The sequence below is a fragment of the Nanorana parkeri genome, unplaced genomic scaffold (genome assembly GCF_000935625.1).
Source record: "Nanorana parkeri isolate BGI_ZX_2015 unplaced genomic scaffold, ASM93562v1 scaffold78, whole genome shotgun sequence".
Lineage (NCBI taxonomy): Eukaryota > Metazoa > Chordata > Amphibia > Anura > Dicroglossidae > Nanorana > Nanorana parkeri.
The window spans coordinates 1,623,132-1,649,920 of NW_017306346.1; the positions used below are offsets into that span (position 1 = coordinate 1,623,132).

The 26,789-nt window shown below is 38.3% G+C and overlaps 1 protein-coding gene across 1 annotated transcript in view; it reads left to right on the forward strand.

Annotated features, from left to right (window-relative positions):
- SH2D4A (SH2 domain containing 4A) overlaps nt 1-26,789 on the forward strand; it is a 67,663-nt gene that overhangs the window by 5,655 nt on the left and 35,219 nt on the right. Inside the window, exons 2-3 of the mRNA XM_018576839.1 lie at nt 20,580-20,739; nt 24,391-24,547. Coding sequence (XP_018432341.1) covers nt 20,580-20,739; nt 24,391-24,547 — 317 coding nt within the window. The remainder of the gene's footprint in view (nt 1-20,579; nt 20,740-24,390; nt 24,548-26,789) is intronic.

The window sequence follows — 26,789 nt, forward strand, 5'->3', positions numbered from 1 at the left end:
TTAAAGCAATATGTTTAATGCTAGAATGTATTTATTTAGTCAGTTTTCACTTCATGACCTCATCAGTATGTGTGTCACCTCACTGGCAGCACTGGAGGATTCCCAGTGGGATATTGACATTTTCTAAACTGAAATGCTTATTGTGCTAATGTTTATTTTGAGAGAATATATATCTCTATCTCTATTATCTATCTCTATCTCTGTCTCTATCTCTATCAGAGGATGGGTCTTATGTATAACTTTAAGCTTGTGTGAGGAGTGGTTACACCACACCTCTAAATTTTCAAACAGAAGTGTTTGGTTAGTTGGTGTCTCAAAGCTTTGATAAAGAATGCTTGAAATGATCGTCGTCATCTTCTGAGATTCTTTATGCTTGCATTACTTGGAGTAATAATTTTATTGATTTTGCCCATTGTGTGCACAGGACTTTTTAGTTACCTATGTTACATGTTTGAGCTATTATGAGCTGCATTGGAGGAGACATTGCACCAAAATCTTATACATTATTTGTTTGCTTACTATATAGCTTAAAAAAGTAAATGGTTGTGATAGAGCAATTTCGATGTTAACACCAGTAGCTGGATTCTGAAGATTGAAGACATGGGAGGACACATTGGAGAATACTAAGAATACGTTTTTCACTTTCTCCGCCTTCATTTTCTGGAGCACCTAAAGTACCAAAAATTGGGAAAGAAAAATGCTACAAAGTTTTCAGGTGTGTCCGTAGAAGGGATACTGCATCTATTTCTACTTATTATTGTGCCAAATGTTCTGAAGCAAAGATCTTCTTTCTTCACACTGACTCATGTAACCACCAACAGGGTCATTTCCTCTGGAATATATCAAGCTGACAGATGTATCTGGCTGTTCAATTCCCAACTCTATGTCCCCAATACTTCAATACAAAGGACCTTTTTTTCTAGTTTGTTGAATTCAGATTGGTAAAATGCTTTATGTCTTTATGGACTTCTTTAGAGAATGATCTGGTTAAATGTTCTAGTGGGACATTTTATTGGATTTTCTCCGGAAATTGCTACTTGCCATGGGGACAAGCCTCTTATTTTCCAATTCCTTCCTTTTGGATATTAAAGCATACTCAGGCAATGCAAGTGTTCATGTTTATAGAAAGACCTTTATTCAGAAAGATCTCAGAGGCTAGATTGTACCTACTTATGCTTATTGACTGTACCTGCTTATTTAGTCTGTAACTTCAGGCTAAAACATTTCAAATTCAATCCTCTCCACTGCTGGCCGTGCTTGCACAGTAACTCTCTATAGACTTGAATGGCTGCCAGGTTACTTGCATGTTCACAAGGAGGTCAATGGTGCCCCCCCCCCCCCCCCCCCCATTTTTTCCCCCTTTTTATTAAAAAGAAACACATTTCTCAACAGTTTTAATTTAAAGGCCAGTTGCATCTAAGCAGAAATGTAGGTATTTAGTGGGCCCCAGTGAGTTAAAAGAGAACTAAACCCAAACAATTTTTGGCTTCAGTCCACTTTTTGGTCAAAGGAAAACATTTACTAATGTACTCATGTGACCCAAAGTCAGCATCCATCTAACAGTGCAGAGCCAAGCTGGAGCCTGAAAGATCATGACAATATTGTCAGGATCCACACTAATGCCTGATTGACAGTTGGCTCTGCCTCTCTAAAGCCAGAGCCAGCTTTACCCATCCCCTCCCCAGGCTGTCCCTACAATGAGTGCTGGAGGAACAGAGAGAGGAGGGGGAATTCCTGCGTTGACTATCTCTGCAGAAGGAAGACTGATCTCAGCTTTTGATCTCGATCGATCTATAGAGCTGGCGTGTGACACCTGGCTCTAAGTTTTGGGAAGAGTACATTACACTCTCCCGTTACTTCTTCTTTAAATCACCTACTGACTCTCATTACTCAGTTATTTGTTTACTCAGCATAATAGGAAATTCATGGTATGGAAAGGCTTTTTTTACAGTAAGAGCTGTGAAATGTGGAACAGGTTACCTCAGAAACTAGTTATTTTTCAGAATTCCAACTTTTTTACAAAAAAATTGAATGGCTTTATAAATACCTCCTTCAATCTTTTTAGTAGTGCATTTTGCTCTGATTTTGCCAGATTCACTCTGTTAATTGTTTTAAAAAAAAGACTGGATGCATTCCTAAATGCACAGAATGTTACTAAGTATTAGGCTGGGTTCACACCTGGGCGTACGGAATATGTGCGTTTGCCGCGTGTTTTTACAGCGATTTGCGGTAAAATAAGCGTGCGACAAACACGCGTTTCCGAGGGCTATACAGCTGTATCCTAATCGATACGCGCAGCAAATATGCCCCAAAGAAGCTCCTGTACTGGGAACCATGCCCATAGGCAATTATTGGTTTTCACGTGTTGAGAGTTTTACAGCGAGTAGGAACGCCCATGTGTGAACCAGGCCTTAACATTTATAAGTAATAACACCATTGATTGTTTATCCAGAAAATGTCCTGATACCTTAGGGGATGAGAATACATTTATTTATTCTCTGTTGAAGCAATTGTTTTTTTTTTAATTACAGAGATTTTATATTTATTCATTATTATTTTTTTTTCTCTCTATTGGTTGAACCCGATAGACTTTTTTTTCTTTTTTCAACTTGACTATTTCATACAACAATTAGATTTAGCTTTGTAATGGCCGCAGCAGTTTAAAGGAACTAGGAAATTGGTGGGTATGTCTTAACTCTGGAGTGCCAGAGAACTACCTACTTTTCACAGGAATGCTGGCCATTAACTTAAAATGTACATGCAAATATAGTTGAGGTCTACCAGTTAAATCAATGCGATATACTGTAGAGTGCATATATTTATGAATTAAAGCAGAATTCCAACTTTTTTACAAAAAAATTAATGGCTTTATAAATACCTCCTTCAATCTTTTTAGTAGTGCATTTTGCTCTGATTTTGCCAGATTCACAGAAAATCCTTAAAAGAATATGACTTCCTGCCTTGCCTCACTGCCCTTTTTAGGACTGTGCGATAGTAAGTACTGCACAGCCACTTCTTGCGGGATTAAAATTAGCATTCATTCCTTCTCAGTCACAATTATTATAGGGCATTACAGCTCCTATATACTTTTAAGGAGCAGGGACGTCCAGTGAGGTTAGTGGCAGACGAGAAACCCCCGCCCTGCCCCAGGCCTGGTCGCCAAGCTATGTGTGGAGGAGGGAGGGAGTAAGGGGCCTCCCTGTCCCTCACTTGCTCATCACTGATGAGGCATCTAGATGGATGCCATCGGTGGGTTTTTTTTCTGTTTTTTTTGATTGGGCTGCTTTGACCAGTGGCGCTACTCAGGGGTTGAATTTTGAGACTGCAGAATCCCTCAGAAGAGCACACATCTGCAAAACAGGAATGGTCTCAAGCACACCTGATGCAACTAATCAATGACTTAATTAGTTGCACCAGGTGTGCTTGACCTAGAACACATGAAATAAATGAACTGCATAGGGGTTTGCTGAGTGTCACATTTGACTGTAAACACTGCAAAGGGGTGCATAACAGCAAAAAGGTGCTCTACTAAGTACTAAAAATGCTTGCCATGAAGGGGTTGAACAATTTTGAGACGGCAGAAGTCATTAAAAGTTGCATTTTCAGTTGAATTTGGGAAAACCATTCGAAACATTTGTTGTGTTGACCTATCTCAATTGCTTTTGTTTGATTTGTTTATTGCAAAGAGCTTAAAGTCTGTTGCCAATAAACCTGATTTGCAATGGGGGTTGAATCCTTTTGATTACAACTGTGTACTCACTAGAACCACTATCCCGGCTGGCTTTTAATCTTTCAGAGTATTTTATTAATTTTCCAAAGTACAATAAAACAATAAAATAGCACATGATGCACAATCAGTATAGCATACAATTGCATTACAGTTTCTTCCACATTAGCATAATCAAGTAGTAGGAGGGGATCACTAGAGGCCATACACAAGAAGGCTTTTTTTCCGCTTTAGTAGTTAGTAACCAGTTCAATTTTAATCTAGTTTTATCCAGGGGTTTCAAAAGATCTAATGACGGATTCTGCTTATGAGCCCGAGATAAACGTTGAAGTTCCATGTCCAGTTCATTTATGCGCCTGGTTGCCCTCTTCTTTATTCTGGTAAGACTCCCCAAGATGAGCAGGTTTCCAGATGTTGGACCATAGAGGAATATAGGGTGGACCACCCCTGCGGACTCAAAGAATAAACTAAGAAAAAAGAAAGAACGAAGAAAAGACAAAGAGGACCAACAAAACACTACAAAGAAATAAATAAAGAACACCAAAAAAAAAACAACACAAAAAATACCCAGACAAACACTTATCCCCTTTAGGCTTATCGGAAAAAATTCCCGACCGTTGTACCTCAGCAACCCCCCTAAGAGGGTACCTGCTGGGGTTCATTGCCTATAGAGGGCATATGTGATGGCCTTTCCAAAGACCAACCCAGGAGAGAAAGCAGCTCATTAATATATTAAAAAAGAAAAAGACAAAAGAGGATAAGAAAGCAAAAGATAAGGGAAGAGGGAGAGGGAGAAGGGAAAAGATCAGGAGAGAGAGAGAAAGAAAGAGAGAGATATAAAGAAAAAAAAAACAACCGCCCGCAAAAAAAAACAACGCACACTAAAAACTACACACACTAAAAACTACGCACATTAAAAAAAAAACATTTTTCCCCTTTTTTGATTATTTTTCTCAATATACCCCAACCCTACCCCCCCTTCTCACTAATACGTCTAATACTTCCCCTTAATGTGTCTTTCTATGTGTTCTTCAGTGCACTACTGGCTTTTAGACCTGTCCCTGGAGCCACTCTGCCCCTCTGCTCTGGTGGGCTAAGGTCCTCTGAGTCATCATGTCCTATACACTGAGGACGTTGAAGGATATTCCATCGCTGTAGGGCTGACAAGCTGAAGGGACTGGGACTAGGAGCCAGCCAGGATCTCTGTTATGTTTGCTCCCTAGACAAAAAAAGGGCACAAGGGTAGCCCCACTGCAAGGGTTAAGACTTTATTTGCCCGGACTTCTTCTTGAAGAAATACAAAGGTGTCGCTTCTCCACCTGCAGGCTGCAGATTTGAAAGTAAAGGTGTAGCAAGGCAGAAATAAGTCATCACTCTGCTCTCTCCTCTTATTAGCATGTTCCCTGTCAGTACATGTGCATACAGCTGAGCCTGATTGTCTGTTGCACCCAATACTGCTGTGCAGGAGATTACAACACCTAACATTAAAGCTGGACATACAGCTTACAATTATCTGCAGATTTTCTATGGTCAGATGGAAAAGGTGCAATAGAGTCCTCCATCTACACTTAACTGTGTGGATGGGGTAATCTCCACCTGGGCCAAGCTTCCCTAATCTTGCTGGTCGACCCCGCTGGCTCTAAAAACACCTGAACAATGCCTGCATCCAATCAGATTGTTCAGGTATTTTTAGAGCCGTCGGGGCTGACTAGCAAGATACTGAAGCTAAGCCCAGTGGGAGATTCCTTCTTCCACACAGCTTAGCATAGATGGCGGAATCTGTTGCACTTTTTCCATCTGACCACAGAAAATCTGCAGATAATTGTAAGGTGTACCTTAAGAGCAAGTAAGGTACTTTTGCATGCCCAATCTTAAAATACATGAAATTATTTTAACATATTACACAGCTGCATTAAATTGCATTTTTCCTATCCTCCCGGAGTTTAGAGTTAATGGAACAAAAACTATATATGCTACAAATTGATCCTGTTCTGTTTTTTTCAAACTGTAGTAAATAAGTCACCAGTATGAAATTCTTATTGTTTGGCACTGCTTTGTTTGTTTCCTTTAGTCATACTTTGTTATTGGGCCAGTGCTGTGATTGCTCAGACATTTTCTCCCTGCTGAATGATCTATTCCAGATGTAACGTGGTTCATTAACAATGGATTGTTTAGGAGATTTAAAAAAAAAAAAAAAGGTAATGTATAATAACAGGATCGTAAGATGGACATATTTTGGCAACGTTCATACTAAGATTTATAAAAAATAACAAGGAATTATATTGTGCTAAAAATGTGGCACATAAATATTTATATGAGAAAAGAGGAACGCAATAACACTGATAACATTTTAAAACATAAAGCAATTCTGTTGCTGTTATGTTTTTATTTTGTCATGTAAAAATAAAAAAGACCCTCTCTTGCCTCTGTAGTCAAACAGACAAGTTAATTGTTAGCCATGACTCAGTGCACTAGTGCTTTGTGATGAATTGTTTGAGCATTCTAATTCCTGTTATGCTTCATTCTACTGCTGTGGAATGTGGATCTTGTTAACTCTATCTGTAGTTAGGTACAGTAGCTGTTCTTTGGGGATATCCAGCATTTTTTTTTCTATTTAACCAAACCATCGCAAAAACATACGTTTTCTTATTGATATTATATGAAATAACTATATTAGTGCTTTGCTTTATTATCAAGCTACAGCCAACTTTACAAATTCTCTTAGAAATATTTAAAAATTAACTGGCAAGTCCTTTATAAACAGAACAATTTAGGTTTCAAGCTGGCCTCTAGGCAAATAAAAGCACAACCAAATCTTGTTATGCATTTATAAAATATATATTTAAACAATTAATTGAGTGAATCGGGAAAGTGAGAGTTAAAGCACTATCTCCAATTTTAAAAAAAACACTACCCTTCAAGTGGGGCTATACTGCAAGGGTTAACTGCTAGTTTTGTCCAGGGGGAATCTGTATAACCCTCTTTCTTACCCGATCCCTGCTCCCCCAGAGGTACAGTGTTCACTTCTCGTCCCTGCTCTCACTCATGGACTGTCCCTCGGCATCCTCACTATGGACTTTGCATTAGACATGATGATGTCCAAAGGGGGCAGAGGCTGCAGGCGCCAGTCTTTGATCAATCAGGAGCAGGACCAGGTAAGTAAAAGTAAATGGAGTAAATAGATACTCAACAACTCAACAGGTCAAGCTTAAAAATTGCATGTGCCCGTGAACCTGCAACAAAATACAGCACAGCTATTCCTCACTTAACGACCAGCTGTTTAGCGACCGCTCGTACATACGACCAGCTCTCCTGTTTAGTGACCGCTCGTACTTACGACCAGCTCTCTGACAGTATGTGCGGGAATGTGGCAGCGGCAGTGTGGCGTCTCACCGTCTTCATCTTGCATACAGTACTGTACAGTACTCCGTTCTCCACTACTATTCTTGATAAGTACTGCATTTACAGTACACCGCACAGTACGGTACTAATATAGTAGAGTACTGTATACAGTAGTACGGCATGTGCATGGCTTTGTGTTGACCACATATTCCAGCCACCCTAGGCCTTGTTGGCTATAAGATGAAGTGAAAGAGGCAGTAAAAGCATCAACAGGCTTTAAATGCATAATAACTAGGCAGTGGAAAGACCTGATTCATGATATGGAGAAATTATTGGCAATCTGGTTTGATGACCCGATACAAAAAAGAATGCCAATGAGCCTTCCAATAATTCAAGCCAAGGCAATCAATATCTTTGAGACTTTGAAGGCACGTGAAAGGGAAGAATCGACAAACTTTTACAGCAAGTCACGGATGGTTTCAACGGTTTTGTCAGAGATTCAACCTGCATAATCGAAGTGTCAGCAGGTGAGGCGGCAAGTGCAGATGTAGAAGAAGCAGAAATATTTATTGATCAATTTGATACAATCGTAGAGAAAGGTGGCTACTGTCCAGAACAAACCTTCAATGTGGATGAAACTGGAGTTTTTTGGAAGAAAATGCCTGAAAGGTCCTACACAAAGAAACAAAACAATGCCCGGCTTCAAGGCTTTTAAGGATAGGGTCACTTTGTTGTTGGGAGGAACTGTTACTGGGTCTAGAAAGGATTGTCACCAGCACACCAAAAGTTTTGAAGCAAAAAGTCCTTTATTGACAAATCGCCATCCAATACTACTACAACAACAACAACAACAACAACAACAACAACAACAACAACAACTGGGTTCACATTGAAGCCTTTCCTCATCTATCGCTCCCAGTACCCACATGCCTTGAAGCAAGTTAGTAAGCACACACTGCCCATTTACTATCGACCTAATTAACATGGCATGGATGACACAAGCTTTATTTGAAGATTGGTTCAACTGCTTCATACCCTCAGTGAAGCATTATTGTTGAGAAAAGGGCATTCCCTTTAAAATTATCCTGCTGCTTGATAATGCCCCACGCCATCCCCAACATCTTAATGATCTACACCCAGATGTAAAGGTAGTGTATCTACCGAAAAACATGACTGCTATCCTTCAGCCAATGGACCAGGGGACTATAGCTACATTCAAAGCATACTATTTGCGCACAACTTTTTACAAAGCTGTGGCAGCAACAGAAAATAATGAAGTAACTCTTCGCGATTTTTGGAAATCATACAACATTTTAGACTGCATAAACAACATTGTATCAGCTTGGAAGGGAGTGACATAAAAGTGTATGCAAGGCATATGGGAAAAAAGGTCTAAAACGTTTTGTGAATAATTTTCAAGATGTTGACAAAGATGAATATGTTGGTGTTATAAATAAAATAACTGTGGAACTTGCTAAAGTGCTTAATTTAGAGGTTGAAGCGGAAGATATTGGAGAATTAGTGGAATATGTCGAGGGAGAGCTAACTACCAAAGATTTAATAGAGTTGGAAGCACAGCAGCACTTGGAGAAAGAAGAAAAGGGATTAGCTGGTGCGTTCTCGAAAGTGAATGTGACTATGTTAGAACTAGAGGGTATGGATATGAATTTTAAACTGTTCACGAAAGTGGAGCGACAAATAAGTGAACTTTTACGATGCTATTGTGAAATGTATGGGGGGAAAAAAGAAAATTACAAAGCAGACCACACTAACGGGATTCTTCTCGACAGTTACACCCACGACCCCTACCCCTACTAGTACTTCCATTTCTACTCCGTCATCTCCCTTACCTGGGCCTTCTACAGCTCCTCATAATAACTTCGATGATGACACTGACTATGATTCGATGGCTAAAATGTTAGCCTGAATATCTTCTATTTTTTTTTTGTACATCTTGTTTATCCTGTACAGTACTGTAATTTTTGCAGTGTACAGTACTGTAGCTTTATGTTCTGTAATACATTGCAGTACAATATACAGTATAAGAGTTATGCAAATAAAAACAAAGTCATGGAGTTTCTTTTTAACTTTTTTTTTATTCAGAACATTGTAATGTACCTACAGTACAGTTTACGACCAATTCGTTTAACGACCTAGGTCGTAAGAACGGAACTCGGTTGTTAAGTGAGGAATAGCTGTGCACCAAATTGTCCATAGGCAATGCTTTAAAAACCTGTACAGGTCATCAGTTTGGAGTTAACCATGAATTTGGCCCTAGAATTATGGGCCTCTCTGGCATATGCAGCGATACTCAACATGAGTAGCACGATCATCGTTTTCGTAAGTAGGCGCACCCAATGAGTTTTTATATTAGTATGCGTGCGTTAGCATAGGCGGAGACTTTAAATTTTGTCTTTCGTAGTTTGATATTTAATTTATTTAACTTGGGACATGAATGCATTATTGACCAAACTGGTACTGTAGTGATCAAAAATGTTCTTCTAGCTACACATGTTTATTTTGTGATGATCTTTTTTTATTGTCTTTTTGCTTGTACTGCATGTGAAACTATGCAGGATGCACTTTATTAAATGAGGAAATTGTGCACAAGTAGACACACACCCAGGCCACATTCCACTTACATGTAGGTACATACTGTATCATACAAATGTCACGTGCATGTATTGATGGCATTGCAGATATTTACATATTGTATGTTATTAATATTGCAGTTTATAACACTGTACATTTTATAGTTCATATGAAAGAAAAAAAAAAACATAGTATAGCCATTCATATGCATGTTGCTGGGTTCCCACTATTTTGCCAATATTGTCATTTTTATTGCTTCTCCGAACTGCAAGACTGTTTTCGTCCAAACTGGCCACATAAAACTTCAGTGTACTTTCAAATAAGATAAATAATTTTCTGTGAGAAATCACAGGGACCTTTTGTGTCAACATGTTCTAAATAAGAATCAAAGGTACATCTCCTTAGCTATTGCCATTAGACATTCCAAGTTTGAATCTGTCTGGTTGCAATTATTTATAATTAATACTGTAATTAATACTACGGTAATATTTAAAAAAAAAAAAAGCAAATGAATACTTAAAATATACAATATAAAACCATATTCATGTATTTTACATTTTAAAATGATAATATATTGATTTGGCTAGTTAGTTCTGTTTATACCTGATGCCTTACAACATATAACTTTATGTAAACGTATCCTGTTTATTAAAAGATTACTTTTAATAAAGTTTTTTTCTTTTGCCACTTCCCCTCCATACTCCCTATCCCTACTAAACCCTGTACTAAAGACTTCAACTGGCATTCTCCTTCATGGGCTTCTCCTGTGGAGCCTATGGGAAAAAGCTGCTAGGCTGCAGAATTTTGCAGCCTGTCAGCTCAATAAGAGGACCACAGAGCCATCCCCAGCCAATGTGAGGTCTGTATTAGGGGTTGTAGAAGATATGGATGGTGAGGGTAAAAAAGGGGGCGAAAAAAAAACTTTTTAAAAGATAAGTTAGTACAGAATACATGTTAGCATTTTACAAGGCTTTACTTTCCAAGCTGGAATGTAGATTGGTACATAATGATTTGTGTTACTAGGATTATATTATAAGGTATTACAAGTGATGTCAACAAAATGTTTATCTCCTTAGAATGAGTGTTATGCAGTAAACATAATTTGAATATGACATAACACACATACTCATGGATGTTACGTAGGCTGGAGTAAAAGAATCACGTTGTTCTCGTAATGGCTAAATTGCATATAATTTTCTAAATGTGCTTTGTCATGTGCATCTTGTAATATCCATGCAGACTATGCAGGAAATCTTACATAACTTACATGGATAAAGCATTTTGGCTCTTTGTTTATGATTATGAATACATTTTGTTTTTAAACAGTTCCCTGTGTCAGTTAATATTAATACTTTGTACATGAACAACCTGTTTAATATTGCAAATATTTGTAAAAGTTATGTTATTTATATTGTTATTGTGTGTATATTTTTATTTATATTAAAATATTTATTTTTTTATATCATATATTATAATGTTAATATTGTATGGGTCTTTTGTGTGAGAAAGTGGTGCAATTAAATATTTCTTCACAATGTACACTTTCCCTATACATTTTTTATCAAATGTATAACTTGAATGGTACATTTTAAAGTCCAGGTTCATTTTCAAAGAAGACCTCTGTTATATCCAGATATTCATTTTCTCATGTTAAATTAGTGTCAGTGAAATGTAATGTCTGTACAGTTTGCCTAAAATAAGAGGTCTATTTATAAATGTTTTAATGCAGGATTCACCCTACCCACGATTTACACTTCTTTTTTCCCACTGAATCCAATTAGAAAATGTGTACACGTTGGGTTAAAGTTGTGTGAACTTTGTCAGAAAATATAGATAAGTAGCTCCCTTAGTGTACCATTCATAACACACTTTTTTTTAAACAGAGAAAAGCTAAATACTAAGCATACATAGTTTTAAAATAAATAATATAATTACACATAAGTGATCACCATATACTACTTTGGGTAATAATTGATATTGACAACAAAACACTCAGTAATAATCCAAACAAGAAATAACACAATTTGCCAAGAAACATGCTCTGTAATATCTATGTACACATATTCCTAGCATAATCTATGTCTAGTAAACACAGTCTAACAGGCTTTGCCGATTTGCCCCATGTATCATTTAAATTAATGGTTAATATCTGTATATAAATATTATTAGAAATACATATTTGCCATTTACCTCCCTCCTACTCAAGTCGAGTTGTTTTTTCAGCCTGTCCACTATCAGCAGCATACTGCCTATTTTGTTGCATTATCACCTGGAATTAAAATAGCTTTTTTGGGGGTTTGTATCATTTGATTTACACAACATGCCTACCACTTTGAAGATGCAAAATATTTTTTATTATGATAGAAACAAGAAATAAGGCAAAAAATTATGTGAAACTTAGATTGCACACATGTGGCCTTTATTTAACTAATTATGTGATTTCTGAAGGCAATTGGTTGTACCAGATCCTATGTAGGGGCTGCACGCACCATTTTTCTGTATTTTTTTTATTTTTTATGATTTTTTAAAACAAGTTATTTTCTTGCTTCCACTTCACCATTTTGGACTATTTGTGTGCATGTTTATTACATGTAATCCAAATAAAAATCAATTTTAATTCCAGGTGCTAATGCAACAAAATAGGAAAAATGCCAAGGGGGGTGAACAACTTTTTCCAAGCTGCTGTATCTCTAGCATATTAGAGGATACAGTTAACTTCCTGCACTGTGCAACAATGCAATGATAGCAGAGCACCCATGGGGGTGAACTGGCTTGTGATTATCACTTGATAATTTTTCTATCTTCTATCTATTATATTTATATATTTGGCTAATTGATTCTCATCTCCAGGCCTTTAATTGGCCATCAAAAAGGTAAGGCTTTGATATTTACTTAATTGTGTAAGTTGTTTATATATACACTGGGAATAACTGTTTTAGCACGAATATATGGTACGTTTATTTAAAAAATGCATAATATTGGCACCTTTTCAGTGGCTATAGGGTTTTGTTTTATACTGTGCCTGGTCCAAGAATACTTGACAGGTGCCTTTTGTGACAGTATGTTACAGAAAATATGGCTACTGTAATTCATGGTACATGTAGTTCCTTCAGTTCATAATTGATTATGAAGAGGAATGGCCTCTTTCAGAAAGGTGGTCCAATCAGGTCCACCTGTCAGTTTTTCAGCAAGAACTGATCGGAAGCCCAAGGTAAGTTTATGGACAAATAGATGGGCCTCTGTTTACATCTGGTTGACCCCGGCTCTGGCCTGGTCAAGATAAACAAACAGAACAGTGCTCTGTTTCATCGGATATGGCCATGCTGGACTGTGGACAATCTGATATAAACAAACACATGTCTGTTTACATCTAATTCCACATAGACTGACATGGGATCTGGTAATTTCAGGAGGAAAAAAGTGGACTGACCAATCTGACATCTGACCCGCACTGTTCCGATCAGGAGGGATCCGTGCTTGGATCCCCTTCTGACTGGACACTGGTAAAGAGGCCTAAAGGAGAAGGGTTACTAAAGGAGTAATGCATGTTTACTTTGGAAGATGAATTTCCACTTAGCTTAGTGAATGAGGTGAAGCTGTACTGCATTTGATTGGGTGTTCTTTGCAAAGTGAATGTTATCCTAGCTTTACTTCATATGAAAAATTCCTCTTAAGAAAAATTTAATTATTCATAACAAAAATTTGCTTTGCAAAGTAAAAATACACATTGCAAAGTGAGCATGCTTTCAACTTTAATTAAATCAGCCCCAAAGTACAAGGGAAAACTGTCAACTGTCACCACAAATCCAGTTTGAAGGGAGCCACTAAAGTTCCTGTCTGCTTCCTACACCTTTTCTTTCCAGAAAATGCTGTGCCTTATTTAAAGATCATTTCACAATAGGTACGCATGAATGATGATATCTGTTCTGGCATGCTTTACTCCATTTACCTCCATCCATCTTCATCTTCATTATTATCGAAAAAAATTTAATCGGGATAGACTAAAGATACAAAATGTGACATTCAGCCTTGTTGGCAGAGTTGCCATTGATTTGTATAGCCCATCAGTCAAGAAGATCCAGCTGAGTAAAAGTAGATGTCACCGCTGCCTCCGTTCCTGTTAAGTTTAGCTCCTGGATTTACTCACAAGTGTCCTGAGGGACCTTCTAAGGCAAAAAAATGGAAGAGAAAAAGCATAAACAAGACAATAAATGTGTTTTGATGCTACTAGTTCTTACCCTGCTGCTCCATAATCTGGCCTGTGAATGCTTAGGGGTATATTCACTAAGCTGCCATAGGCAGCCGAGTGAGTAACCGACCTGAAGTGAAGTGAGCCGAACGCTGTTCGGCTATTCACTTCAGGTTTGTACACCGACTGAAATCAGCCGTACATCAGCTTGTTGCAGCTGGCTTCGGGGCGGCCAAACATGCTCAGCATGTTCGGCTGACCCGAAGTGCAGAAGGAGTTCGACTCAGCCGATCCAACATCTGGCAGGCTACTCGCTGCTGTTCGGCCTATTCTCATAGACGGCATTCGGCTCAGCTATTCTGCTTGGTACCTCCTGTGGTACCGAGCAGACTAGAAAAACAGTTAAAATAAGTAGAATTTTTTTTTTTAAATGATTGGGCGGAGCTAGCAGTGACAGCTAGCTCCGCCCCAACTGTTTTCTATTGGCCGGGCGGTCCTGCTGCCGTCAGAATGAAAAAAAACACCATAGGAATGCATAGCTAGATTCCTATTGGCTATTTCACTTTGCAATAGCCAATAGCAAACTAGCTATTGCACCCACCCTCTGCTGCTGTCAATTACCAGACGGGTACCTGATGGAGAACTGGAGGTCCCCCTCTGCTGATTGACAACAGCAGTGGGCGGGTGCAATAGCTAGCTTGCTATTGGCTATTGCAAAGTAAAATAGCCAATAGGAATCTAGCTATGCATTCCTATGCTGGCTTTTTTTATTTTTTTCTAACTGAGGGTGGCCAGCGGCCCCATGTCACAAAAAAACAAACAGATCGCAAGTAAAAGGTTTACACTGCTCGATCGAGCAGAGTAAACCTTTCCGGGGAAAAGTGTTTCTCTCCTGGGCGGCCGGGAGCCGTATTAGACTCCCAGAGCGCCCCTGGTTACCAGGTAACCAGGGACGCCATCTGTCATTACACACTGAGAACCCGGAGAGGGCGTTGTGATATCGTAGCGACCACGCCGGGTTCTCAGTGTGCAATGATAGATGGTGTCCCTGGTTACCTGATAACCAGGGACACTGATCTCTTGGCAAGTGGCCGGAGCCAGCCGTGATATGACGGCTGGCTCCGCCCAGCTTCGGCTTTCACCTCGGCTTAGTCGACATTCTGACAGCTCGTATAGATGGAGAGATATCTCTCTCAAGCTATACTGGCTTTTTTTTTTTTTATACCGGGAGCCGTATTAGACTCCCAGAGCGCCCCTGGTTACCAGGTAACCAGGGACGCCATCTGTCATTACACACTGAGAACCCGGAGAGGGCGTTGTGATATCGTAGCGACCACGCCGGGTTCTCAGTGTGCAATGATAGATGGTGTCCCTGGTTACCTGATAACCAGGGACACTGATCTCTTGGCAAGTGGCCGGAGCCAGCCGTGATATGACGGCTGGCTCCGCCCAGCTTCGGCTTTCACCTCGGCTTAGTCGACATTCTGACAGCTCGTATAGATGGAGAGATATCTCTCTCAAGCTATACTGGCTTTTTTTTTTTTTATCTTTTGACTTTCAAGAATAGATACAAAATGTTATGTATTAGACACATAATGTATCTATTCTTGAAAGTAGAATGTTTAAGTTTTCTGAAACATTCACTGACAGCTGAATCCTGAACTGCTGCAGGATCAGTGTCACTAACTTATTATCGGCTGTTCTGAAGTTTGAAGCAGCCTGATAATAAAAAAAATGTATTAATTTATCAAGCAGTAATAGTGAGATTAATTCACAATGACTGCCTGATATAATTAAATAAATAAAATTTGTCAGTATAAAAAAAGTGAAAAGTGTAAATAAATTTAAAAAAATAGTGAAAAGTGTAAAAAAATTAAAAATAAGGGACAAATAAATGAATGTATGTATTGCATTTTTTTTTAGCTGTGCTGGTTTTGTTAAAAAAAAATACTACAAATCAAAACTGGGAAAAAAAGTTTTTTTTTACGTTTTTTCCTCTTTTTTTAATTTGTATTTGTCCTAAGTGAGGCAAGCCACACACATATGTGATATAAATATATAGCCCTATCTGTCCTCTAAAAAACAATATATAATATGTGTGGGTGCACTTTGTAAGAAAGTATATTACTGACGTGGAAGAATCACACAGCAAAAATGTCAAAAGTGTGTCAGTCATTTACGAACAGAAACCAAAAACAAGCTCAGTCATGAAGGGGTTAAACTGCATTACCCTGCAATCAACTCCATCATGAACTTCGGGGTTAAAGATATCTCTCCACCTAAATTCTTTCTCGCTATCATTTTGCACAGGATAGTGTGCAAAGGAAATACCTGCAGCCCAAAATATCTACGACTTATGGTTGTAGGACATACTAATTTGCTTTGATCTCAATCAAAGAGTCAATAAGAAATAATCTAATAAATAATCATTCTATCCAGTCAAAAGATTAAGGTCAGAAACATTCAATGTTTAAGGCACAGAATATAGACATTCTCACACAAGCTTGAGTTTGTTTATCGAAGCTGTCACTAATGCTTTCACATAGGGGATAGTTAGCCCCTTTTTGATAGAAAAAGTTAAATGTACAAATGTCAAAAATTAAATTAAAAAATTAAACCAACCCTGCTACCCCTGCCATCTGATTCTAAATTTTATACACCAGGCCTCTGGATTAGAGCAGCATGAAAAACCATATTTTTTGAGGAATCATGACAAAACATTTTTTTTTTCGTTTAATGTACTAAAAGACAGTACAATCATGTTATGAAAAATAACAAATAATGACACACTAAATTTCCACACCAAAGAAAAAATACACAATTGTTTTTTTCCAGTTCTTGGTAGACAAGGAAAGATGGCTATATTTCTACTGTAAGGAACCTGCAAATATTCACAATTATGATCTACAGTCTATCAGTTTTTTTATAGTTTCCAAACTGGGGTCATGAAGCAAAACATTCCCTCTGCCAGCCAGGACTGCAAGGGGTGTCAACTTTGGCTGGAGGGAACTAGTTTCATGATCTTTTTAAACTAATGGCCTCCATTGGTAACACCACATAATAACTGCTTAAATAATCATAATACACCAATGATATGTTCCCATTTCATAGAATAGTATGATGATTCCATACATATCAAACATCAATATGGTATAACCTCAGAGTATAACTATATATTTAATAGCTGTATAACATATTTATATTTGATATTTGTAGTCACGTGTTGTGATATGGACTGTGTGATGATTAAACATTACATTTAATGACATGTGTAAACTTTTAGTGACCTCTGCAGAATTTTATTTATGGATGTTTGAGAACTTCCTTATTAGCATTTGATGTGCCAGAGCTTGATCGTTTGCCATATGGTGTGACACTTTTATATTTGAAAGCACTACTGTCTCATTCCAGACACCATTCATCATCAAGTAAATAAGCATTGCATATTCTCAGCTGTCCCGGGTTAACTCTCACATTGTCTGTTTCACAGCAGCCTCATTGCCTGAGGTGATCATGAATTCTACAGTGACTATTTTCTTGTACAAAAGTCAACAGCAGCACTCACACTGAAAGTAGAAATATTCTTGGTGCTGGTAGGACATTTTTTTGCAGCCACAATCTCACCATATTTAATTCTCAACTGAAGTCACATAAATAGATTTACAGTCAGATAAACATTGTACCATTAATCTTATCAATTTAATAGTTTTATCTCTATTTTTCTGTTACAGAAGTTGCATTTTTCTGTTACAGAAGTTGCATATGTTGTCTAAATATGAATGGGGAGTGAGAAAAGCAATAGAAAAGAACCACTGCTCTCAGTAATGAAGGCAGACCTGCTCAGACAAGCCCACTCCTCTTCTCTGCAATACAATTCTTTGTGAAGCAGTTTGTGCTGAGCAGTTTGTCTGTTACTCAGCTCTGCCAGCATAGGCCACTGCTGTGTGAGAGTTCAAGAAGAAATGTAAAAAATAGTCTTTGCAGTGGGGCTACCCCCAGGGCAGTATTTCCCACAAGGCCAACCAAGGCCTGGCCTTGGGGCAGCAGGGAGTAGAGGGGCAGCAGGGGTGTGGAATTCCTATCTCCCGATGCTTGGGACATGCAGTTCTGGGCACCGGGCGGGTGGTTGTTATCTACATTTAGCCCTGCTTTGGGCAAGCAGAGCTAAATGTACAGCAGGGAAGCCGCCTCTTGTTATGTACAAGTGGTACCGGTGATATATTGTATGCAGCCTGCAGGTTCTCCATGGGGGGGGGTTGGGGGGAAGGGGGGGCGCATTGAGGAGCCTGGCCTTTGGTGCAGCAGAGAGAGTAAATCCGGCCCTGGCTACCCCCACACTGCAAGAATGAACTGCTCGGTTTGGTCTAGGGCCTAAAATAAAGGAAATATGTGCACCTGATCCTTGGTTCTGTGGGAATCAGCACCCAGCTCTCTCCCCCCTCCGCTCTGGTGGTGGAACATTCCTCAGTGTCCTCACATCATGGGTCCTTAGACTGCCAGAGCCTGGGGTAGAAGAGGCTGCTGGGACTGGTCTAGTGGCCAAGCTAAACCGAAGATCAGTTGAGTATATTTTCTTTATTTTAGTCCCTAGACCAAAACAAGCCATAAATCCTTGCAGTGCAAGGGTAGCCCCACTGCAGGGGTTAATTTTTACATTTCCTGGAGGGTGGACTATAGAGTAAAGTCAATAGGACAGGTACCTGAGGACATAAACTAAAGAAATCCCCCTCAGTCAGGCATAGCAGGGTAGATTATGTGAGTTTAGCTCAGGTTTTGTTATACCTAATCTACTGGGATATATGATTATATAGGATCAACGCTGGACATTTTCCCTAAGCTCCAGATTGCATAGTTAGTCCTGTACATGAGAGATAAGTATTTATTTTCTAAGTTTTAACATTAGCCATCCCTCATCCATTATTTGGCCAGCTTTAAAAACCATTAAAAAAGACAACATGGGTTTTAGAATTAAAAGCAAAAAAGTATAAAATGTTCTTTAGTATAAAAGTATAAAATGTGTTTTAGTATAAAAATGGCGGGCTGTGAATATTGCAAAAAATAACACTAAAAGTGCCGTTAACTCATTGTAACCAATTCATTAGTCCTGTACATGAGAGAGACAAAGCATTTATTTTCAAAGTAAATATTATTCACCCCTCCTGCAGTATTTGGCCAGCTTTAGATACCATAAAGAATACAAAGATGCGCTTCAGTATAAAAAATTACAAAGGCTGTTAATTATGCAATGAATCACTTTAAAAGTGCATTTAAATAATTGCAAACAATCAGCTATCATTTTATTCTGCCATAGTTACTTTAAATTCTTAATTGGTAAATTCTGACTAATTGGTTGCCACACATTACTGCACTTTTCAAATCATCATGAACTGCCTTGTTGGATAAGTCCATATCAAATGAAAAAGGCAAAGTGTAATTTCTTAAACATACGTTGAGGTTTGCCCTTGTTGTAGTACTGTGGTACACAGGTATGCATGAAAATGGAATCCATTACTATGCAAGGTTTAGGAAAACGCAAGACAGTGAATCTAACTTGTCATCGTCAAAGGAAATTCTAACATTTGACAGAGTTCTGGGCAAGCATGAGTCTTTCTGATATTTTGTGAATGTTCAGAACATAGAATTTTGTTTTCTTCACCCCCGTATTTACTTGCTGTATTTAACAAAACACCAGTTTTCTAAATTTTTGTGTGGCATATTACATGCTCAAAAGCTGTTTCATGGCTGCACTCGTATTTTCATAGTTCTCATCTCTCATTTTGCATAACTGCATAATCTGTAAAGAAATGCTATTTGGTAGAGTTTTGTGTATCAAAGATAGCTATAGACATTTATGGTCTATTGAAAGTTATGTTTATACTAAGAAGCACATTTCAATCAATTCTGTGATGAGCCAAGCACACTTAATAATTCAGCAATATAATGGTATACCTAGATTTTGCCACGGTCTGCCTTACTTAAATTGGAACTACATCCTCCTATCCCTTACAGCCAAGGAAGCCTCTGTTTGGATTGCAGTTGCTATGGTGCTGCACATGTGATCAGCTATGACACCAGCCATATGAGGGTTTAATAGTTCCATTGAGAGCTCAAATAAGTACACTGGCAACCTTGACAGTTGGTATGCCTTAAAAGTAACTGTTTTTAGAGATAGTAAATTGGTAGTGGTAAATATACTGTGATTATCAGAATTCAGTAATTTTAGAAACATAGCCCTCTAAAATACAACCCTAAATTGGGCACTAGAGTCCTGCTAGGGTTAGCTCCTGGTGGAGTTCATACTTCTGCATTGAGTCAAGCATACTCATCCCTTTTCCATGCATAGTTGAAATGTCAATTTTGGAATCAGGTCTAGCTATGGTCAATTATTTCTTCCAATGCTATGATATAGAATAGATATCTATTGTTTCATAATTGAACTGTACCCTAGTGGACCCTGCGTTCACAGTTAAAAAGGGGCAAGTTTACAAATGGAGTTTCCAATTTTTAAATTATGTTGGGGATTACAAAACAAATCGTTAATGCCTAAATCCCTACTTAGACACATTCCTACATCACTTGTTCTAGAGATTGTAGCTTGGCAAATTAGAATGAAATACATATTTTAAAAATAGTTGTCTGAAATGTATTTGTGAAAATAAATGTGTGTGGTTTGTTTTGTGCAAAACTGTGATATATTTTTTTTTTTAAATTCTTAATTGTATTTTCCAGCTTCACATAAAACCGTAAATTGGAATCTTGGTGCAAACCAGGAAGTCTGGGTTTGGGTCATGGGTGAACATTCATCAGACAAACCTTATGATGTTGTCTGTGATGAAATAATTGCAGAACAAGCACGCAAGCAAGCAGAGAAAGAAGCAGAAGAGCGGAGGTAGGGTTAAGACCGAAAATATAACAACATTTTAAATAGGCAAATCTATTTTTATGTTTTGGTTAAAGAAGCATTAGAACCTTTGCCAGGTTATGACTGCTATCTTTGTTCCCATTAACAAAATTTGCCACAACTTGCTATCTCAATGGCACAACAAGAAGTAAGAAAACAACATAAACATTACAGAAGTTCTAACCATTCACTATTCTACTATAAAAAGTGTTTTTATTGCTGTCTTTGCCTCCTATTGAAGATCAATTTTAATTTCCTGTCCCAGTGACACATCAGGATGGAAACCATGGGGAAGACAAAAGCTATGAAAACAAAAAGTAATTGTCAAAGGCACACACACCAATAAAACTGTACCTCAACCATCCCACTGTTTTCAGTCACTTGTTTCTAGTAGCCTGTGTTTTGGGAACATCAATTGCTGAAGCATGTAAATGTTCAGACTAGTATTTTAAAATCCACCCACTATAGGCTCCTTGCTATCTGCTTTTTGTTGAGGATATTGCAAGAATATTGCTTGTTAAAGATGTTTGCATATGCAGTCAGGGGTAAAGTAAAGTGTCTAAGGCAACAACTTTAACAGGGTTATTCACAAAGCTGCTGAAGTCAGCCGTGTGAATAACCGACCCGAAGTGAAGTGAGCCGAACGCTGTATGGCTATTCACTTCAGGCTTGTACAGCTGATTTCAGCCATGCATCGGCTGAAATCAGCAGCACATCGTCTTGCTTCGGCTGGCTTCGGGTCCGCGGAACAAGCAGAACATGTTCGGCCTACCCGCAGTGCAGTAGGAGTTTGACTCAGCCGATCCAACATCAGGATCGGGTGGGGCAAAACCTCCGGCAGCCTACCCGCTGCTGTTCAGCCTATTCTCATAGGAGCCGAACAGCAGTGAGTGAATACCTCCGTGGTACCGAGCAGAATAGAAAAACAGTTAAAAAAAAAAAGTAGAAAACGATTTAGCGGAGCTAGCAATGACAGCTAGCTCCACCTAACTGTTTCCTATTGGGCGGGACCTGCTGTCATTACAATAAGAGCTTGGCAGAGCCGGCTGTGAGATCATGGCTGGCTCCGTCCAGCTATCAGTCAAGAGGCTTTCGGCCGGCCAATGGCCGGCTGCCCGGCCTGCTTCAGGTTTCGTTGCCGCTCGGCAAGCCTCCGGCTTGACTGAGCTGCTCGGCCAGCTTCGGGAGCTGTACAGGCTATATTGAAAAACCCGTACAGCTGCCCTTCGGTTATACTGAACCGAAGGGCTCAGGCGGCCGAAGCTAGCTAAATTCAGAACTGCAACATATTGCCGCTTGAAGTTTAAGGGAGGATTTACTATAGGACTTATTTTAATTTCTGAATGTTTTCACATCAAATATCCAATCGGTACAATGGGGGCATAACAAAACTGACATTTCCTGTAAACCTAGACACTTGGAATAAACACAAACTAGAATTAAGCAGATATAAACCAAATTACTAAAATGTCATACAAGCTTCATCATATTAATATAATTTCCAAAGTTGTTTTTCTATTTTTTTTTTAAACATGCAGCTTTTAATTAAAAGAATACCTGGTGATTCTGTTATGACTGTCTTTGTTTAGGCACTCACTGCCATGGGGATTGACAACAGTCTGGTAATTGTACTCCTGTGATCACCCTGTAACATGAGCCCCTGCTGGTGATTACAAGTGGCTGTGCCAACTCTTAGTTATTCAAACTTGGCCCACTGTTATCAACATTAGGGAGCCAAACCGAACCATGTACAGGAAGTGGTTGAAAGTAGCTGGAGGAGATCAACAGCACTGAGATGTAAATGAGAATTGGAAAAAGTAGGGGTTTTATTAAAAAAAAACAAAAAAACATTGCATTTGTTTATCAAACACAGTGCTTTAGCAAACTTAAGTTCACCTAGTTAGTTTATATCTACCCTTTTTTTTAAATCCGTCCCATAGACACCCTAGCTTCATATATTAGCAGCCAATGTGAATATCACAAATTGGTATAAACCACTGTCTTAAAAAAACAAAAAACTGCTGCATTCGACACAAAGTGGTTTTAATTTTGGGTCAAAGTTTAAAATTCAGTTCTGTTAAAATGGCTTGTCCTGAACAAGAAATTGTTTCCTCAAATTAAAAGAGTGTCTCTGAATATTATTTTACTCTGCTTTTTTTTGTGGATCCTTAATACAAAGTAATTCTGAGCATTTAAAAAAATAAAATTATTGTACCTAAATCGTATACACCAGCCTTTCACAACCTTTTTAAAAATGAGGGACCCTTAAAATAACTTTTCAGGTCTCAAGGAAGCCATACTAATACATTATTAATGAATACTTATAAATGATTACTTTAATAATGAAAATGTGAATTACATAATAATGATAGTAATAGGCAACCCCCTCCCCCCCAAAAAAAATTTTTTTTCCTCACATTGGATCAGTGAAGTGCCCCCTTTCATTAGTGGTCAGTTAAGAAGGGGACCCCTTATGTTGATTGTTGTTTGGGAAAAGGGTCTCTTTAAACTAACAGGAAGAATGTTCCCCTCACAGGCATCTTAAAAAATAATTGGAGTCCGTGGCTACATATCCGAGAGGCAGAAATACCTAATAGCTCAAGGATCCCCTAGCAATTGATGGAGGAACCTTAGGATTTCACGGAACCCTGGTTGAAAAAGGCTGGTATATACTAATGGACTGGATATTTGTATAAACCCCTTGCTAGGTTGTAAAATTATTTCTTTAAGAAAACAGCCCCAAAGAATTAACGTTTTTATTATTGTGGGTGCGGGTTCTTTAGGTTTCATCCTTTTGCTTTCAAGCAGCAGTAACCATTTTAAAAAAGCATTTAATATATTTTAATGATTACAAATAAATGTTTTGCTAATTTAGTGGATTTAGTGATGGTCTTTTACTTGTGAGGTCCTAGCTCTTTACTTCAAACAATGTTGTCACAGAATGGTCTTAAGCAACCTTCAGGTGTGTCAGTAGATGCGCCCATTGGATGATTGTTTAGTTTGAATAGGTTAAATGAGGCAATAGTCTCTTATCTTACCATGCTTTCTAATTTATTGCATGAAGACTGCATTAAAGTGTCATAATCATATGTGACTCAGTAATAGCTGAGTCTGGCTTTCTTTATAATTTCCTGTTCAAAGGTCGAGTAGACTGGTCGAGTAGACTTTTTAAAGTTATTACCACTGAGCTAATGAGCCAAAGTAGGCTACCTATTTAGACAGGTAGTGGAAGGAGGCCCTCCACTGTCATTTGTACATGTGGAAATATATATATACAGAGCTATGCAATCCATTAAATGTAAACAGGATACAGAGGATGAGCTTAAAGCATTTAACTCTGGAAAGAATGGGGAAGGGCTGGGACCACTGTCAGGTTTTTCTTTTTTTTTAAATCTCCAAACTGTGTCATTGTTTCTGTTTTTATATGGTGGCATTGATACCATGGCTGAAAGTGAGAGAAAATCCTAAAAGTGTAGTTGTACTAGAGATAGAAATAGTGAGTAAATCTTTCAATGGGGACATTTGTTGAGGTGACGGCTAACAGAGGATTTTTCTCACTGTGGAGTGATATCTTACCACTTCCTGTTGTACCTACTTGCCTTACTGCATGAGTACTTAAATGGATTTTCTGTCCCACAGGAGAGCACAAGAACAAGAATTATCCAAACTAACAAAGACCCTGACATTGCGCACACAGAATGAAACAGTGGAGAGGTGCAAGGAAAATTCTGAAAACAAGTTTACAGCAAAAGAAGAAGCTAAAATAGCAGAAGTTAAAATAAATGAGGAGAATGAGGTAATTCTGATATGAAACTGATGCAGTACAATCCATAAATATTTGGAATTATTATTATTTAAAACCTTGTATATATTATTATTATTAAAACTAAACAATAAAGGTGATCAGCGCCAGTAAGTGTAATGTGGAAATATGAGCTACCAAGCACTAAGGATATAACTAAATATCTGTAAAATGTGAAAAAACAATATTGTGCCGAGCTAATAATCATACATATCTAATAAATTAAAACATATATAAATGAGTCACATATATGAGCCTTCAAACAAATGAGGCATAAGAAATATCTACACACATACAAAAAAGCAATAAGATAGAGGGTCAACTTAGAGAGGAGCCAATGAACCTAACAGCATGTCTTTGGACTGTGGGATAAAACCGGAAGTACCCGGAGGAAACCCACGCAAGCACAGGGAGAACATGCAAACTCCTTATTTATTGTGACATTTCATGTCAGTGGTAGAGCTTTCAAGACTCAGTCCACTCACCAACTTGCATTTAGGGGTTTTCCGCCCCCTTTTATTCAACAGAAAGTTTCCCACGCATGAGGCTTTCAACACCACAGTTAAACAATGGAAAATATTCAGCATCCTGAGTATGTTTGTTCCGCTCAGATGGACAGTCAGAACCTACTAGAGATGTACTCTATATATGCATTCAGTTACGTACTCTACATATGCATTCAGTTACATACTAGATATTAACCAGACATTGCTAAACACTTCAAAACCTTCCATAACTTCCCTGGTCAGATGGTCATCATTTGTAAGAACCCTTACTACATCTGAAGCACACAAAATACTATCCCAGGCTCTATGGATTCCTCATAGAGGCAAGCATGACAGCGTAAAGTGCAGTAACCCATAGTAGGTCAGATATTTCCAAATACTACTGACACCTGCTAGAGGTGTAGCAATGACCAAGGTATACAAACTAGACATTAACAAGAGAACCCTAAACACGAAAACAAAACCTCCACAACCCTCCTCATTGGCCAGATTGTCAACTGCTTTGAAGAATATTACTTGAATATTGAAGGATGGCTGGCATTCATTAACAGAAGGTTGTACACACAAACTTGGTGCTTCTGGTTTAAATTTAGAGGAACTGACAACTTTAAATCATGCTTTAAATGATTCAATTAAATATTTTCCTGTCTTTTCTCTCTACTAGTCTCTGTAGTTATAGGAGCTATTTCTCCCATGGTGTAGTGGATCTTTTCACGTTTACCATAACAGATTGCTTTGAGTGGTGATCTAATGGGTTCGTATGCTTCTTTTTTTCTCCCCTTTTATTCCTTATCTTTCACCTTTTATTCATTTCACCCATCTTCTTCTCCTGTTTTCTGTAAAACAAAATGCAAGGTCTGCTTATTGCCTAAGTCCCTTCCCTCCTACCGTAATAGAAAAACACAAATTATAAACATTAAAAAAATTAAACAGGAGAAATTAAGTAATAATGCTTACCTTACACTGCAGCTTCCAGTACTTTCATAAAGGTTGCAGGTGACGTCACTCGGCCTTCTTGCCTGGGAAAGCTAAGGAAACCAAATCTCATGAGAAGATGCTCCAGGACTGTGTAGGATTGCACTGTTAGATTTGGGATCCTCGTTTTTTCCCAGACAAGATCATCACCCTCGCCTAGGCTATGATTCCAGAAGCCGGGGTGTAAGGTACATTTTTTCTTCTCTTTACGCTTAATTGTGCTCTGCAGTTTGTACACTGAATCACAGCATTTTGATTTTGTGCATTTGTCTTTTTATTATTTCCAATTAACAATATTGTGGATTTACTTATATTCAGATGTCTGTGACAATACTCTTTTGAACTATGCTTTTTTGCTGATTTTCACAAATGATAACAAAAAAAACCTTATGGTAAAGCAGACTTTCTATGAAAAAGGAAGGACCGCTCTACTGAAAGCCTCTCAACCCCAAAATGAGATCACCTAAAAAAGAAGTTTATTTAATTCTAGCTAATAAGAAAAGGAAAAAAAAAGTACTTACCTTGGCTTGACTCTTGAGGCTTCTGGGAGGTGTGGGTGATGTGACGATGCATCCTGGAATCCCATCAAGAATGCAGCTCAGTCTATTGCATGGACGCATTCTCATGGGATTTGGAGCGCCCGCCTTTTCCAAGAGGCAAAGTGACATCACCTATGCCTCCTAGAAATGTCACAAGTTAGGGCCAGGTAATTTTTTTTTTTAACAGCTATATTTTTAAAATTACTTTGTATGTAA